This window comes from Sorex araneus, chromosome 1 (assembly GCF_027595985.1).
Source record: "Sorex araneus isolate mSorAra2 chromosome 1, mSorAra2.pri, whole genome shotgun sequence".
NCBI classification, from domain to species: domain Eukaryota; kingdom Metazoa; phylum Chordata; class Mammalia; order Eulipotyphla; family Soricidae; genus Sorex; species Sorex araneus.
The window spans coordinates 232931501-232945981 of NC_073302.1; the positions used below are offsets into that span (position 1 = coordinate 232931501).

The window sequence follows — 14481 nt, forward strand, 5'->3', positions numbered from 1 at the left end:
GTGAACACTAATCACCACCTTGATTTTGAAGATATTTATAGAATACCCAACAACTGCAGAATAATACTCTTTTTTTTTTTTCATCCAGGGCACAGTGCATGTTCACTTTGCATGCTGGAACATATCCTTAGCTCAACCATCAGAAATAACTATCAATAAAAAAATAGAAATAAGTTTTTAAAATTTAATTTTACTTTGTGTACTGACTGATAAAGTTGTAGTTATATGCTATAAAAATGTGCTTTATTTCATGAGAGCTGATACTAGCTCACTTCAACTAGGACATAATATTATTTTTAGCTATGTATAGTAAAATATCCACTCTTTTTTTAGATTGTTTTTATATCTAACTAATGAACTAGATATATTTTCATATCCTTGGAAGAAGTATATCAAAAGGTAGGAAAAGCTTCAAAGCTCTTTATACCTAGAGTTTATTTCTTCCATTCCTTTTTCACAAAATAGTGAGACATCTCAACAGAATCACCAGAGTTCCACACATCCCAAAAGAACACTACTTTGAATATCTCAATTACATAGTGGCATATAGCAAACTTTTAATCATATTTTTCTTTCTTTTTTTTCCCTTTTTTATTAGTGAATCATCGTGAGATAGTTACAAACATAAACTTTCGTGCTTGTGTTTCAGTCATACACTGTTTGAGTACCCATCCCTCCACCAGTGCCCATTCTCCACCACTGATAATCCCAGTATCCCTCCCACCCCTCATGCCATCCCCTCACCCCAGCCCACCTCTGTGGCAGGGCATTCCCTTTTGTTCTCTCTCTCCTTTTGGGTGTTGTGGTTTGCAATAGAGGTATTGAGTGGCCATTGTATTGGTCTATGGTCTACTTTCAGCGTGCATCTCCCATCCCAAGTGGGTCCTCCAACCAAACATTACCTGGTGTTCCCTTCTCTATCTGAGCTGCCTTTTCTTCCAGCATGTGAGGCCAGTTCCAAGCCATGGAGCAAACCTCCTGGTACTTATCTCTGTTATTCTTGGGTGGGTGCTAGTCTCCCATTATGTTGCTTTATATTCCACAGATGAGTGCATTCTTACTATGTCTGTCTCTCTCTTTTTGACTCATTTCACTTAGCATGATACTTTCCATGTTGATCCACTTATATGCAAAGTTCAGGACTTCATCTTTTCTAACAGCTGCATAGTAGTCCATTATGTAGATGTACCAAAGTTTCTTTAGCCAGACATCTGTTCTCGGGCATTTGGCTTTTTTCCAGATTCTGGCTATTATAAACAGTGCTACAATGAACATACGAGTGCATATGTCATTTCTACTATATATTTTTTGCATCTCTGGGGTATATTGCCAGAAGTGGTATTTCTGGGTCAAATGGGAGTTCAATTTCTAATTTGTTGAGAATCGTCCATACTGTTTTCCAAAAGGGCTGAACCAGTTGGTATTCCCATCAGCAGTGTATGAAGTTCCCTTTCTCCCAACATCCACGCCAACAGCGGCTGCTTTTGTTCTTTTGAATATGTGCCAGTCTCTATGGTGTGAGATGGTATCTCATAATTGTTTTGATCTGCATCTCCCTGATGATTAGTGATGAAGAGCATTTTTTCATGTGTCTTTTTGCCATTCGTATTTATTCCTTGAGAAAGTTTCTGTTCATATCATTGCCCCATTTTTTAATGGGGTTGGATGTTTTCTTCTTATAGATTCCAACCAGTGCTTGTATATCCTTGATATCAATCCCTTATCAAATGGGTATTGGGTGAATATTATTTCCCATTCTGTAGATTGTCTTTGTATTTTGGTCACTATCTTTTGCAGTACAGAAGCTTCTTAATATAGTCTTATTTGTTTATCTCTGTTTCTACTCGGTTGGTCAGGGGCGTATCATCTTTGAAGATACCGTTAGCCTCAATATCGTGGAGGGTTTTGCCGACCTTGTCTTCAGTGTACCTTATGGATTTTGGTTTGATGTTGAGGTCTTTAATCTATTTTGATCTGACTTTTGTCAGCCCAATTTTTTGCATGTGATTGTCCAGTTATGCCAGCACCATTTGTTAAAGAGGATTTCCTTGCTCCTCTTCACATTTCTTGCTCCCTTATCAAACATTAGATGGTCATACATTTGAGGTTGTTTGTAGGGATATTCCACCCTGTTCCATTGGTCTACGGCTCTGCCTTTGTTCCAGTACCATGCTGTTTAATTGTTACCGCTTTGTAGTAGAGTTTGAGGTTGGGGAGGGTGATGCCTCCCATCTTCCTTTTTTTCCCAAGAATTGCTATAGCTATTTGTGAGTGTTTGTTGTTACATATGAATTTCAGGAGTGCTTGATCCATTTCTTTGAAGAATTTCATGGGTATCCTTATAGGGATTGCATTGAATATGTATAGCTTTGGGGAGTATTGCCATTTTGACAATGTTAATTCTTCCTATCCATGAGCAGCAGATATGTTCCCATATCCTCATGTCCTCTTTTATTTCTTGGAGTAGTATTTGTAGTTTTCTTTGTAGAGGTCCTTTACCTCCTTAGTTAGGTTGATTCTGAGGTACTTAATTTTCTGGGGCACGATTGTGAACAGGATTGCTTTCTTCATGTCACATTCCTCTGTCTCTTTATTTGCATATAAGAAGGCTGTGGATTTTGGGGTATTGATTTTATAGCCTGAAACTTTATTGTATAAGTCTGTTGTTTCTAGGAGTTTCTTGGTAGAGTTTAGGATTCTCTAGATATAGTAACATATCATCTGCGAGTAATGAGAGCTTGATTTTTTTCTTTCCTATCTGGATGCCCTTAATGTCTTTTTCTTGCCTAACTGTTATTGCAAGTACTTCCAGTACTATATTGAACAGAAGTGGTGAGTGTGGGCATCCTTATCTTGTCCCTGATCTTAGAGGAAAGGCCCTTAGTTTTTCCCCATTGAGGATAATGCTTGCTATAGGTTTGTGATAGATGGCTTTGACTATCTTAAGGAAAGTTTCTTCTAAACCCATTTTGGTGAGTTTTCACCATAAGTGGGTGTTGGATCTTGTCAAATGCTCTCTCTGCACCTATTGATATGATCATATGGTTTTTATCTTTACTTTTGTTGATATGGTGGATTATGTTGATTGACTTCCAAATGTAAAACCATTCTTGCATCCCTGGGATGAATCCCACTTGGTCATGGTGTATGATCTTTTTGATGAGTTGTTGGATTCTATTTGCTAATATTTTGTTGAGGATCTTCATGTCTGTGTTCATCAGGGATATTGGCCTATAGTTTTCTTTGTTAGTGATGTCTTTGTTTACTTTTGGTATTAGGGAGATATGTGCTCATAGAAACTGTTTAGGAGAGTTCCTGTTTCTTCAGTTTCCTGGAAGAGCTTGAGGAGAACTGGGAACAGGTCTTCTTTAAATGTTTGGAAGAATATGCTAGTGAATCCATCTGGGCCAGGGCTTTTGTTTTTGGGAAGACTTTTGATTACAGTTTCAATTTCCTTGATATTAATGGGTCTATTCAGGTATTCCAGGTCTTCTTGGTTCAGTCTTGGGAGATTATAGGAATCCAGGAATGTATGCATTTCTTCTAGGTTCTCTTGTTCTATGGCATACAGACTCTCTAAGTAGTCTCTGATGATCTTTTTACTTTCTTTGGTTTCTGTTGTGATGGCCCCTTTTTCATTTCTGATTTGGTTTATTAGGGTTCTCTCCCTTTGTGAGTCTTGCTAGTGGTTTATAAATCTTGTTTATTTTCAAAGAACCAGCTCTTGATTTCATTGACCTTTTGAATTGTTTTTTGGGTTTCCACGTCGTTAATTTCTGCTCTGTTATATTATTTCTTTCCTTCGCTGGGTTTGGGTTCCTTTTGTTGGTCTTTTTCTAAGATCTTGAGCTGTGAAGTCAAATTATCTATGTAGGCCCTTTCTTCCTTCCTGAGGAATGCTTTCAAAACTATAATTTTTCCTCTTAACATAACTTTAGCTGCGTCCCATAGGTATTGATAGCTTGTTTCTTCATTCTCATTTTTTCCAGGTATCTTTTGGTTTCTTCCTTGACTTCCTTCCTGACCCACTTCCTGTTCAACATTGAGTTAATTTCCAGGTGTTTGATTTGGTTCTCCGTGTCTGTGTGTGATTAGCTTCTATCTTCAGCACATCATGGTCTGAAAAAATAGTCGATATAATTTCTATCTTCCAGATCCTATTGAGGTATGTTTTGTGACCCAGCACATGGTCTATTTTAGGAAATGTTCGTTGTGCAGTGGAAAAGAATGTGTATTCTTCTTTTTGTGGTGTAAAGCCCTGTATAGGTCTGTTAGCCCTCTCTCTTCTATTTCTTCCATTAGATCCAGTGTTTTCTTGCTGAGTTTTGTTCTTGTTGATCTATCCAGAGTTGACAAGGCGGTGTTGAAGTCTCCGACTACTATTGTATTGCTAGCAATATCCTCCTTAAAATCTGTTAGCCATTGTTTTAAGTGTTTAGCTGGTCCCTCATTAGGTGCGTATACATTTAAGAGTGTGATTTCTTCCTGTTGTACATATCCCTTGATAAACAGAAAATGGCCTTCACTGTCCCTTCTAATCTTTTTCCAACCTGAAATCTATATTGTCAAATACTAGTATAGCCACCCCATCTTTTTTAAGGGAGTTGTTTGCTTGCAGGATTGTTTTCCATCCTTTGACTTTGAGTCTGTATTTGTTCTGACTATTCAGATGTGTTTCTTGTAGGCAGCAGAATGTTGGTTTCCGTTTCTGGATCCATTTTGCCACTCTGTGTCTCTTGATTGGTGCATTTAGACCATTGACATTGAGAGAGGTTTTGTGCTATCTTTTTGTAAGGGTTGTTGTGCTTATGGGTGTTTTCCGTCTTGTCTTACAGGAGCCCTTTTAGTCCTCATTTTAGGTTTGATTTTGAGTCTATGAAGTTCCTGAGTGTTGTTTATCTATATAATGTCATATCGTTCTATTGAGTTTGAGTGAGAGTTTAGTTGGATAAAGTATTCTTGGTGAGGCATTCATTTCATTGAGTGTTTTTCACTATATCCCACCATTGTCTTCGAGCTTGGAGGTTTTCCTCTGATAGGTCTGCGTAAATCTAAGGGGTGCTTCTTTGTATGTGATTTCCTTCTTTGACCTTGCTTGCTTGCAGTATTGTGTCTATCTGCGGCATCCATCATTCTGACTATGATATGCCTTGGAGTGTTTTTATTAGGGTTTCTTTTAGTTGGCACCTTTCTGGCTCCTTGTATCTGGGTGCCTGCATTCTCTAACTCTGGAAACTTTTCACTGATGATTTCTTTAATTGTGGCCTTTTCATTGGGGTTGCCTCCCTCTCCTCTGGTACTCTGATGATTCTAATGTTGTTACTCTTAGAATCATTCCCAGATTTCTGATTCACCTTAGAGATATTTTGAGGTCTTTTCCCATTGTTTATTGTTGCCTGTACAATTTCTGCTGCTCATCTTCAAGCTCATTAATTCTGTAGTCAGTGATCTTGAAGTCATTCTATTGTTGAGGGCAACCACTGAGTTTTTAATTTCATATACCACATCCTTTATTTTTTGACACTTCATTTTGTTGCTTTCTTATTTCTGCTCTCATTTCTTACTTTATTTTCTCTGCTATCTGTTCCACTGTTTCTTTCATTTCTTCCTTTAATTTTCTGGATGTCTATTCCATTGCTTCTTTGAGTTCCTTGAACATACTCAGCATTTCATCTTGGAATTCTTCATCAGAGAGATCGTATTTGTGGGTAACCCCTGTTGAGGATTTGGGACTGTTTTCTTCATCCTCTCCTTACAGTGGAAATTTGCTCTGTTTCTTCAAGCTGTTGTGGTTGTATAGAGGTAAAACCTTCAAGTTCACTAGCACTATTTACCCTCTTATTGCGGGAAAGGATTCTGAATAATCTTGGTCAATGGTGATCAACCTTCTCCCCTTCTAGAATACATCCTTCCTCTGAGACATTCCTTCTGTGACTTCTGATAGACATCTAGTGAAGCATTGGAGGAGGTGTTTATATTGCGCTTGTGGAGCCTCATACATACATTGAAATTTTGTTGGAATTGGAGTAGGCCAGTGGGATTATTGTTGTGTTGTGTTTGATGTGGCCAGGATGTTTTCCACAGAATTAGGTGATAAAGGTTAGGATGTGAGTCAAGAGTGCTGGGAATGGGAAATATAACCTCAGGTGGCCGCACAGAAGGCCACACTCACTTTTGAGGAGGCCACATCCCCTACAGTGGAGGGCACACCCCTAGCTGCTCCAGATGCTAGTCCCTGGGCCCACAGACCTGTTGAGAAGAGCAGTGGCTAGTTGGGCAGGGTTCCCGGTGGAAGTCTGGGCAGGTGTCCCCAGGGCCAGTCCCTACGGCTGACGTTGAGGGGCACAGGGCTAGATGGGGAGGGGGCATGCAGTGGGATGCACAGACCTCTTGAGAAGAGCCTCGGCTAGTTGCATGGGGACTTGCAGTAGAAGTCTGGGCAGGTGTCCACAGGGCCAGTCCCTATGGCTGGCATTGAGGGGGATGGGACTGGATGGGGAGGGGGCGTGCAGTGGGACACACAGACCTGTTGAGAAGAGCGAGCGGCGGCTAGTTGGGCGGGGGCTCGTGGCCTAGTTTTATTTCTTTGCCAATCTGGGCATTGAAGAGATTAGCAACTAGTATTTGCAGAACCCTCTGTGCGCTTCTCTACATCAAGACAGTTTTCAGCACAAGACAGGTGCTCAGTCATATTTATTTTATTTATTTATTTTTTTAAATTTAAATTTTATTGAATCACCATGTGGAGGGTTACAAAGTTCTCAGGATTATGTCAGTTATACAGTACTCAAACACCCTTCCCTTCACCCGTGCCCATATTCCATCACCAACCCCCCCATTATACCTCCCGCCCCCTCCCGCCCCCCCAGTCCCCGCCCTTGTAAGTGATAAGTTTCACTTCATTTACACTTTATCTTGGTTACAGTCCATGTTTCAACACATAATTCACTATTGTTGCTAGGGTTTCCCCCCAAAAAAGAGAAGACAGTCCCACTGTCAAGGAAGCATTTGATGGCTCTCCATTGCTGAGAATGTAGAGATATTGTCCCGCTGTTTGTTACATAACTTTTCTATTTTTTCCCCCCTCGTCCCGCGCCACCGAGATCACGCCTGTTTAGTAATCACCACGCTGCCTGACAAAGGGAAAACAAACCAAAAGAGATGGTTATTTCTTGTCATCAGCCGGCGTGGGGCTCTGGCTTAGTTGATAGTCTGGTAGAATGTCTGCAAGCAGTTTCTGGAACCAAAAGTAATACGCTGGTATCAGCCCTGGCTCAAGATTCCACCAGCGTCCCGCTGTTCCAAGTACATAATAATTTATTCCCTTGTATCCCATTCCCACGCCACCAGGTCCGTGTCAGCTTAATGGACATCATACTATGGTTAACGCCACGCCGCGTTTCTTCCCGAGAAAGAAGGATATTTCTTCTCAGCCGGCATGGGGATATGGCTTAGTTCAGTCTATAGAGATGGCTACCACTTTGGTGGCCTTCAATATTTCAGCAAAAGACTTACTATTCTTGTTAGGATTTCCCACCAAAGTCCGACCCGTTAAAAGGGAACTATTTCATATTGGTGCTGATTAAATGACAATAGGTTGCTCGGCCATGGCAGCAGCCTCGCGGCTTTGAATTTCTGTATAAAGTCCAGGGAAAGTACAGCCAGAAATTACACATCGCTACAAACTTTAACCCTATTATGGTCCCCCCAAAGTCCAACCCATTACAAAGGAACCATTTCATATTGCTGATGATTAGATGACATTAGGCTGCCGCGGCCGCGCGGTTTTGGGTTTCTATATAAAGTCCAGGGAAAATTCTGCCTAAAATTCTATCGCTACAATCTTTTACCCTTTACCAAAAAAACTTAGTACTATTGTTTGGAGTTTCCCCCCACGTTAAGCCCTGCCAAAAAGGAACATTTACACGTTGCTGACAATCAAGAGATATTAGGTCGCGCGGCTGCGGTTTTGGATTTCTATATGAAGTCTAAGGAAAATTCTTTTGGTAATTGCATCACTCGCTGGCAGCGCCTGGGCCAGAAGCTCCCAGCACACAGTTTGGAGGCATTTTGGGGGCGCCGCTCGTGTCCAAAGTGGTTCAGTTGCCTCCGGGGTCGATCTCGCGCGGGGCCGCAAAGGAGCGTCCCCACATGGCTCTGTGCTTAAATCTCAGTCATATTTATTAAAGATCCATGAAGGTAAATGAAGGCTTATTTAAACCAAAGGCTTGGATCAATATATACTTATATTTCCTACATGTTTCCGTTAAAATTATAAAAGACTTTAGGTTGTTTTTGTTTTTTCCCTAAAAGTAGGCAGGACATTGTTCTCTTTGTATATTAGTTTATTTTTTCCTACCCATTCCTACCTCATGTAAAGAGACAATCTCTGGGTTTTCTTTGATTCAGAATGCACAATTATGGGTGCAGCCCATGTATGCCAAGGTGCACTAGTCAGTTACTGGAAAAAGGATTCGGGTCATGATGAATATCTTGACTGCTCTTTGCCTGCTAGGTATTCTGGGTAATCCCCAGCACTGGAGGCCCTGAGTGGTACTGCATTCTCCAGCCTCTGAGCACCGGTGTCCAAAATATATACATTTTTATATATATTGAGAGACATACACGAGAGAGAAGAGAGGAGAGAGAGGGAGCAATCAAGGAAGAGAGAAAGAGAGGGAAAGAGGAAGTGAAGGGGTGAGAGAGAGAGAGGAGAGGAAAGAAGAGAGGAGAGAGAGCACCTTATCCTCTTTCAGCTGAAGCTGTGTCTGCAGGCTGCTGGGATCTTTGTTCTCTGCCATACCTGCATCCTGCACCCTGGACAGGCCTGGGGACAGTGACCTAGGGCTGTCACCACTGTCCTTGTTTGCGCTGTGAGCAGACACTCTAATAAGGTGCTTCCAGACACTGGGAGGTACTAACTTTGGGGGACACCACCTTCCCCTGAAAGGTGACTAGGTGGAGTATATGTGGGGGGTTTCTATATAAACCCAGGATGGTACAGGACATCAGATGAAACCAATTGTTCCTTTTGAAAATTTTCTTCTCAGAGAACGTATCAAGTATTGCTATGAACAGCTGCGTGCTCTGTTGCCGTATATAAAAGGGAGAAAAAATGATGTTGCGTCAGTCCTGGAGGCAACAGTTGAGTATGTAAAGTATATTCGGGAGAAAACCCCTCCAGCCCTCATGGAGCAGGTATGGAACCCTTGCGCCCTTGGATTATATCCTTATCAAACACACTTTAAAGCTACAATTCTTATTCCTGCTTTTTGTCTTGGAAATCTATGTGTGTTTGCATGGAATAAGGCAAATTATAGCTAGATCTTCTGTTTCTAAGATTACAGAAGCCCTTCAGAGCAATCTAAGGTTTTGTAAGAAACAGCAAGCTCCCGTGCAGCACTCCCTTGCCAGCAGGATTGTGGCACAAAGGTATGAACTGAAAGCTGCTTCTTCCCAATCTGTTCTGGGTGTGTAGACAGGCTCCAGACCACATAAGGAAAACATTGGTGTTTGTTAAGAACTGGTGAGCTGCTTCCCTTTGCCAGTATGCGTCATTTTATAGAGTAACAAAAACATGCAATGTTCTCAGACCCCATGATCCTTCTTTCATTGATCGTCTCATCTTTTGTGATTTTGGAGGATCTTCAATTGGGGCTTTTTCCTGGTGCTGGCTGTGATTGTGCCGCCCATGGGGCCCGAGGACTCTGGAATTTTCCATCACAGCAGATCACAGCCCTAACAGCATTCCAGCCTGTTTCAGTTCAGCATTCTCAAGGAAATCATTAAATTAGAACATGCCACAGAAATGTATCCTTATCTCAATTTATTAGACTATGTAAGCAAAGATATGCTTAGAAACACAATCAGTCTTTTACATCCTAAAGAATAATCATGAATTTGCTTCAATCATCATATAGTCTATTATTTTGAATAACCATTTATTTAAAGGATGCAATTTCAACCCTGTTCATTTTTAAAACTTGAATGGCAGAAGAGCAGTTGAATCCCACAGTGCTCATATTATCTTCCTTGAGAAATGTGCATTTTTTTCTTTCCTTTTAAGAGAAGACCGTGTGTTGACAAGCACTCCATCACCTGTGAGAGGGGTCAGATTACTGGCTGAGAATTGCTCGAACATATTTTCTGTTCCTGCCTCAGGGGACCCCTTGGAGGAAGATGTGAGAGGTGAGCACCCCACTGCACATGTTGTGCCATGTGTCTGGGCCCATGTGCCAGTGCCACCACCCCGGGCTCCTGTGCATTCACTGCTGTGCCCAGGGACAGAGCACTGCCACAACATTGCTCCCAGAGCCCTGGTGCTGTCTGCTGGATGTTATCAAGTGGCCACAGGCATTGAAATAGTTTATCCCTAAAAGTGGATTCATGGGGGCTTGTGTTGCCCGCAGCAGACCTGAGTTTGATCCCCAGCACCCCATATGGTCCTATGAGCCCACCAGGCGTGATTCCTGAGCATAGAGCCCCAAAACAAAATGGACTCAGAATTGACCTGCATTACCAGAGGCTCTCCTTATGGACAGAAAGAATATTGGTGACTTAATTATATGAAGAGGATCTGAAAGGGATCTCTGAAGGGGAGGATTCATATTGACTCAGTATTGTGTTCAAAGCATTTGACAGATCAGTCTCTTTGCTTTCTTCATGTTTTTGTTCAAGACTCATCATCTCAAGTTCTAGCCACCCAATTAAGACTGCATATTCCTTCCCAGCATCACGTACTTTCCTTTCTTCTATATTTTTCTTAACAGCACTTATTATCATCTATTATTCTTTATTTGCAAATGTTGTTTATCACCTATCAACTAGCCTGTGAACTCTTATTTTTTTTTTTTGCCTGTTCAATGCTGTATTTCTAGCATCACACAGCAGGTTATCAAGCAGCATACAGTAGGTTATCAAGAAAGATTCATGGGGTTAGCGATGTAGCACATCAGGAAGCACATACTGCAAATGTGTGACTACCTGGGTTCAGTCAATTCCTGGCACCCAAACCCCAGAAATAAAAGGAAACCTTCATCATATTGCTTCATTGTGAAGCCAACGTTTACCCAGTGTGAAGCATTTTTATTATCCATGTTAATGTCTAAGTATGCCCTGTAACTTCTAGAAACAAGAGGATGCAAACATCTTAAAAGGGATGAGCTCCCAGTGTGTGACTCCCAGTGTTTCCTAAGGCTACTGTCTGCCAAGAAACCTGCCATGGGTTCCTGAGCTGTATGCTTGTCACCTTCCTGTTTCCCCTGCTGACTTCTTGTAGGACCTCCACTCTCAGCCCAGAACCTTCTCAAGGTGGTCTCTGCTTAACTTCCAGCTCAGCTTAAGTGCCCTTGCCTCAAAGATGAGGACACATAACAAATGAGACACAGTTCATATTCTTAGAGAAGTTTTAAATCTAGAGTCCTAAAGCATAATACAATTACTACAGTATTTTGAGATATGCCAGGTATGTTGTGGATTTGTAGTGGAAGCCGTGGGCATGTGTGAAGTTACTGAGGAGGGCATCTGAAGTTAAAATGGAAGAAGTGCAAATAGGGAGTCGAGCCTTCTTGCTCATATAACAAAATCAGCCTTAGGATGTTTTTCTACATCAGTTTAAATGTTTCTTCTGACTCTGGATGAGTTGAGGAAAAGTAGCCATGGTTAATATCCTCAGGTAGCTGTGACTGTATGTCATGGGGATTGATCAGCTCCACCCAGATGAAATTAGATGGAAACCCAGCTGCAGGTGTATATATATATATATATATATATATATATATATATATACATATATATATGCCTGTCCATGTTATTCATTTTAAATGCGATGCTTCTGAATTCTCACCATTTATGTTCTGCAGAAACTGTGATCACTCTTTGTGGTAGTGAATTCAGGACTCTGCCCCTACCTCTCTTAGTATTACAGCACCTAAAGGGATTGTTCTTGGGGAGACTGATCTCTGAGGACCACAGAGCATCTCCAGACTGAAGGATGCCTTGGAGGTCCAAACCCCTATTTTCACTATTAGAATTATTAGAAATTATTGTTTTTACTTGAAAAGCAGTATTCGTCTGTTACTAATTCAGCTAAGATGACAACTTCATTTTTTATATGTTGTCTTCAACATATATGTTGTGTGTGTGCTTTTATATGTTGTGTGTGTACTTTTCTACAGTAGTAGAATTATGTTGGACAGCCAAGTTTGCCTTCTGCATTTTATCATATATACTTTCAATTTTTACTAAACAGCTGCCATACCATCATTTCACTGTTTTCAGTAGTGTGTCATATGTTTTATAGAATTGTTTTCTTTCCATTCTCCGTGTGTATTTCCAGTTTTATAGAAAGAGTGATTCTGTAGTACTATAGGAGATATTTTTCACATATTTTTTGGACCCTTTTTGGGGGGTCAGATACTTTAAGTATGTGGGAAGTAAGTAAGAATGTGAATACTTCTAATGTATGTGGCTATATTGTTTTTGAAAGACTAGAGCAGTTAAAATCATGTGTTGGATATTACACTTTCATCATATATGTCAGCAAATTGAAGACTGGAGAAGTTAAACAACCACCAGGGATCACCAGGTTTCTGTGCTGAAGTCAGCCTGTGTGAAGCAGTCCTTGTTACAATGTCATTGCATTGCCTTCCCATGTTCTTTTTTTATAAATTATGTGCACTGTGCATTTGTGAAAATATTTTTCACAAATATACAGATACATTAAAGTAGGATAATACTTGTATTAGGTTTGGGCTAGTTCAGAAGGGAAGGCACTTGCCTTTTAAACAGCTCCTTCACACTGGTCCTGGTTGGTTTCCCAGTATTGCACCACACATGGTACCCTGAGCACTGGCCAGTGGTCACTCCTGAGCACAAAGCAGGGAATAGCCACTGGGCACTGCTGGGTATGGGCCCTACCACAAAGGAGAAAGTGATGTTTTCATTCTTACTAACATGCAGAAAGAATTTGCGGTGTTATTTTAGATTACATTATAAACATTTATATTTATAATGAATACATATTTATTTTTTTCTGGTTATTATGCAGAGTATAACAAGTCTCACAATGAAGATGTTACTGGTGCCCGCTCGAGCAAATCAATGAGCAACGGGATAACAGTGATACAGTCAGTGATGCAGAATATAGATGTATAATAAGTCACTTTATTATTTAGCTAAACCTATTGTGACTGAAAATTCTTTTTTTTTATAATATTCCTTGCTTTGTCAGGATTATCCCTGTCTTAATTATACCCAGAGGGGCTAGAGCAATAGCACAGCGGGTAGGGTGCTTGCCTTGCATGCAGCCGACCCGGATTTAATTCCCAGCATCCCATATGGTCCCCTCAGCACCGCCAGGGGTAATTACTGAGTGCAGAGCCAGGAGTAACCCCTATGCATTTCTGGGTGTGACCCAAAAAGCAAAAAAATTAAAAAGACACACATACCCAGGGCCAGAGCAATAGTACAGCGGGTAGTGTTAGCTTTGCATGCACTTGACCCAGGTTCAATCCCTGGCATCCTGTATGGTCCCCCAGGAACCACCAGGAGTAATTTCAGGGTACAGAGTCAGAAGAATTACCCCTGAGCATCTCTTGTTATGACTCAAAAAGCAACAAAACAAACCATCCATGCCCAAAGGCACAGAGATCTGATACTCCTCTAAACACTCTATCTTTTCATGGTATATGGTCAGTCCACTCCCAGCCTGCAGAGCAGTAAAGAACACTGCTGAAAACTCTGCTTTGTTTCCCAGTAGTATGAGTGTAAGTTCATGGTATGAGGGGATGGAGTGGAGAGCCATTGATTGCATGTGCATTTAGTAGCTCGGTTACAGATTTGTATTTACTGACAGATGTTTTCTTTATTTTTTTGTTGAAGCTCAGTCCAGCTCCACTGCAGAGACTTCTGTTGGAGATATGTATAAAACTCTCATACCCAGCCCAGCTCTGTCTCTTAGTTCCTTCCATTCTGTCAGTTACTATCCTAAAGGCATTCCTTCTTACGATTCAGCTGCAGTGACAAATCAGAGCATGTCTATTCATTTTCCATCAGCCATGCCCAAAGTCTCCAAGTTCCTTCCTCAGCACTGCAATTCTGTGTTGGGCCAGACATGCGCAACACATCCCAACTGTCTGGTAAGTATTCTGGGGTCTTGAGTTGGATCGGACACTTTTATTCCAGCTGACAGGGGTCTCTGACTTGCAGTTTGTTGTTGATGTTAGGCACAGAAAGTATCTTAGGTTGAGCTCTGGTACTGTCCAATTTCTCATTTCCCCTATCACAGGAGCAGCATCTAGAGATCCCAAATCAGTGTCTCTGGTTTTGACCCAGCTGGGCTAACCTTCAGTGTCTAGATGGGAAACCTGATATTCTCTAGGGCCCCTTCATTCCCACTGAATCTCTGCTTCTATGATTCTACGTCCCCTTCCACCATCATCCACCCCCATTTGGCTCCACAACTGGCTCCTAGATTGCAGT

General features: G+C 41.2%; 1 protein-coding gene across 2 annotated transcripts in view; it reads left to right on the forward strand.

The window, feature by feature from the left end:
* The window catches only part of SOHLH2 (spermatogenesis and oogenesis specific basic helix-loop-helix 2), a 53875-nt gene that overhangs the window by 34597 nt on the left and 4797 nt on the right, over nt 1-14481 (forward strand). For both annotated transcript variants that reach the window (XM_055123883.1, XM_055123884.1), the window contains exons 7-10: nt 9051-9198; nt 9341-9432; nt 10067-10188; nt 13882-14138. In XM_055123883.1, the coding sequence (XP_054979858.1) occupies nt 9051-9198; nt 9341-9432; nt 10067-10188; nt 13882-14138 (619 nt within the window). The remainder of the gene's footprint in view (nt 1-9050; nt 9199-9340; nt 9433-10066; nt 10189-13881; nt 14139-14481) is intronic.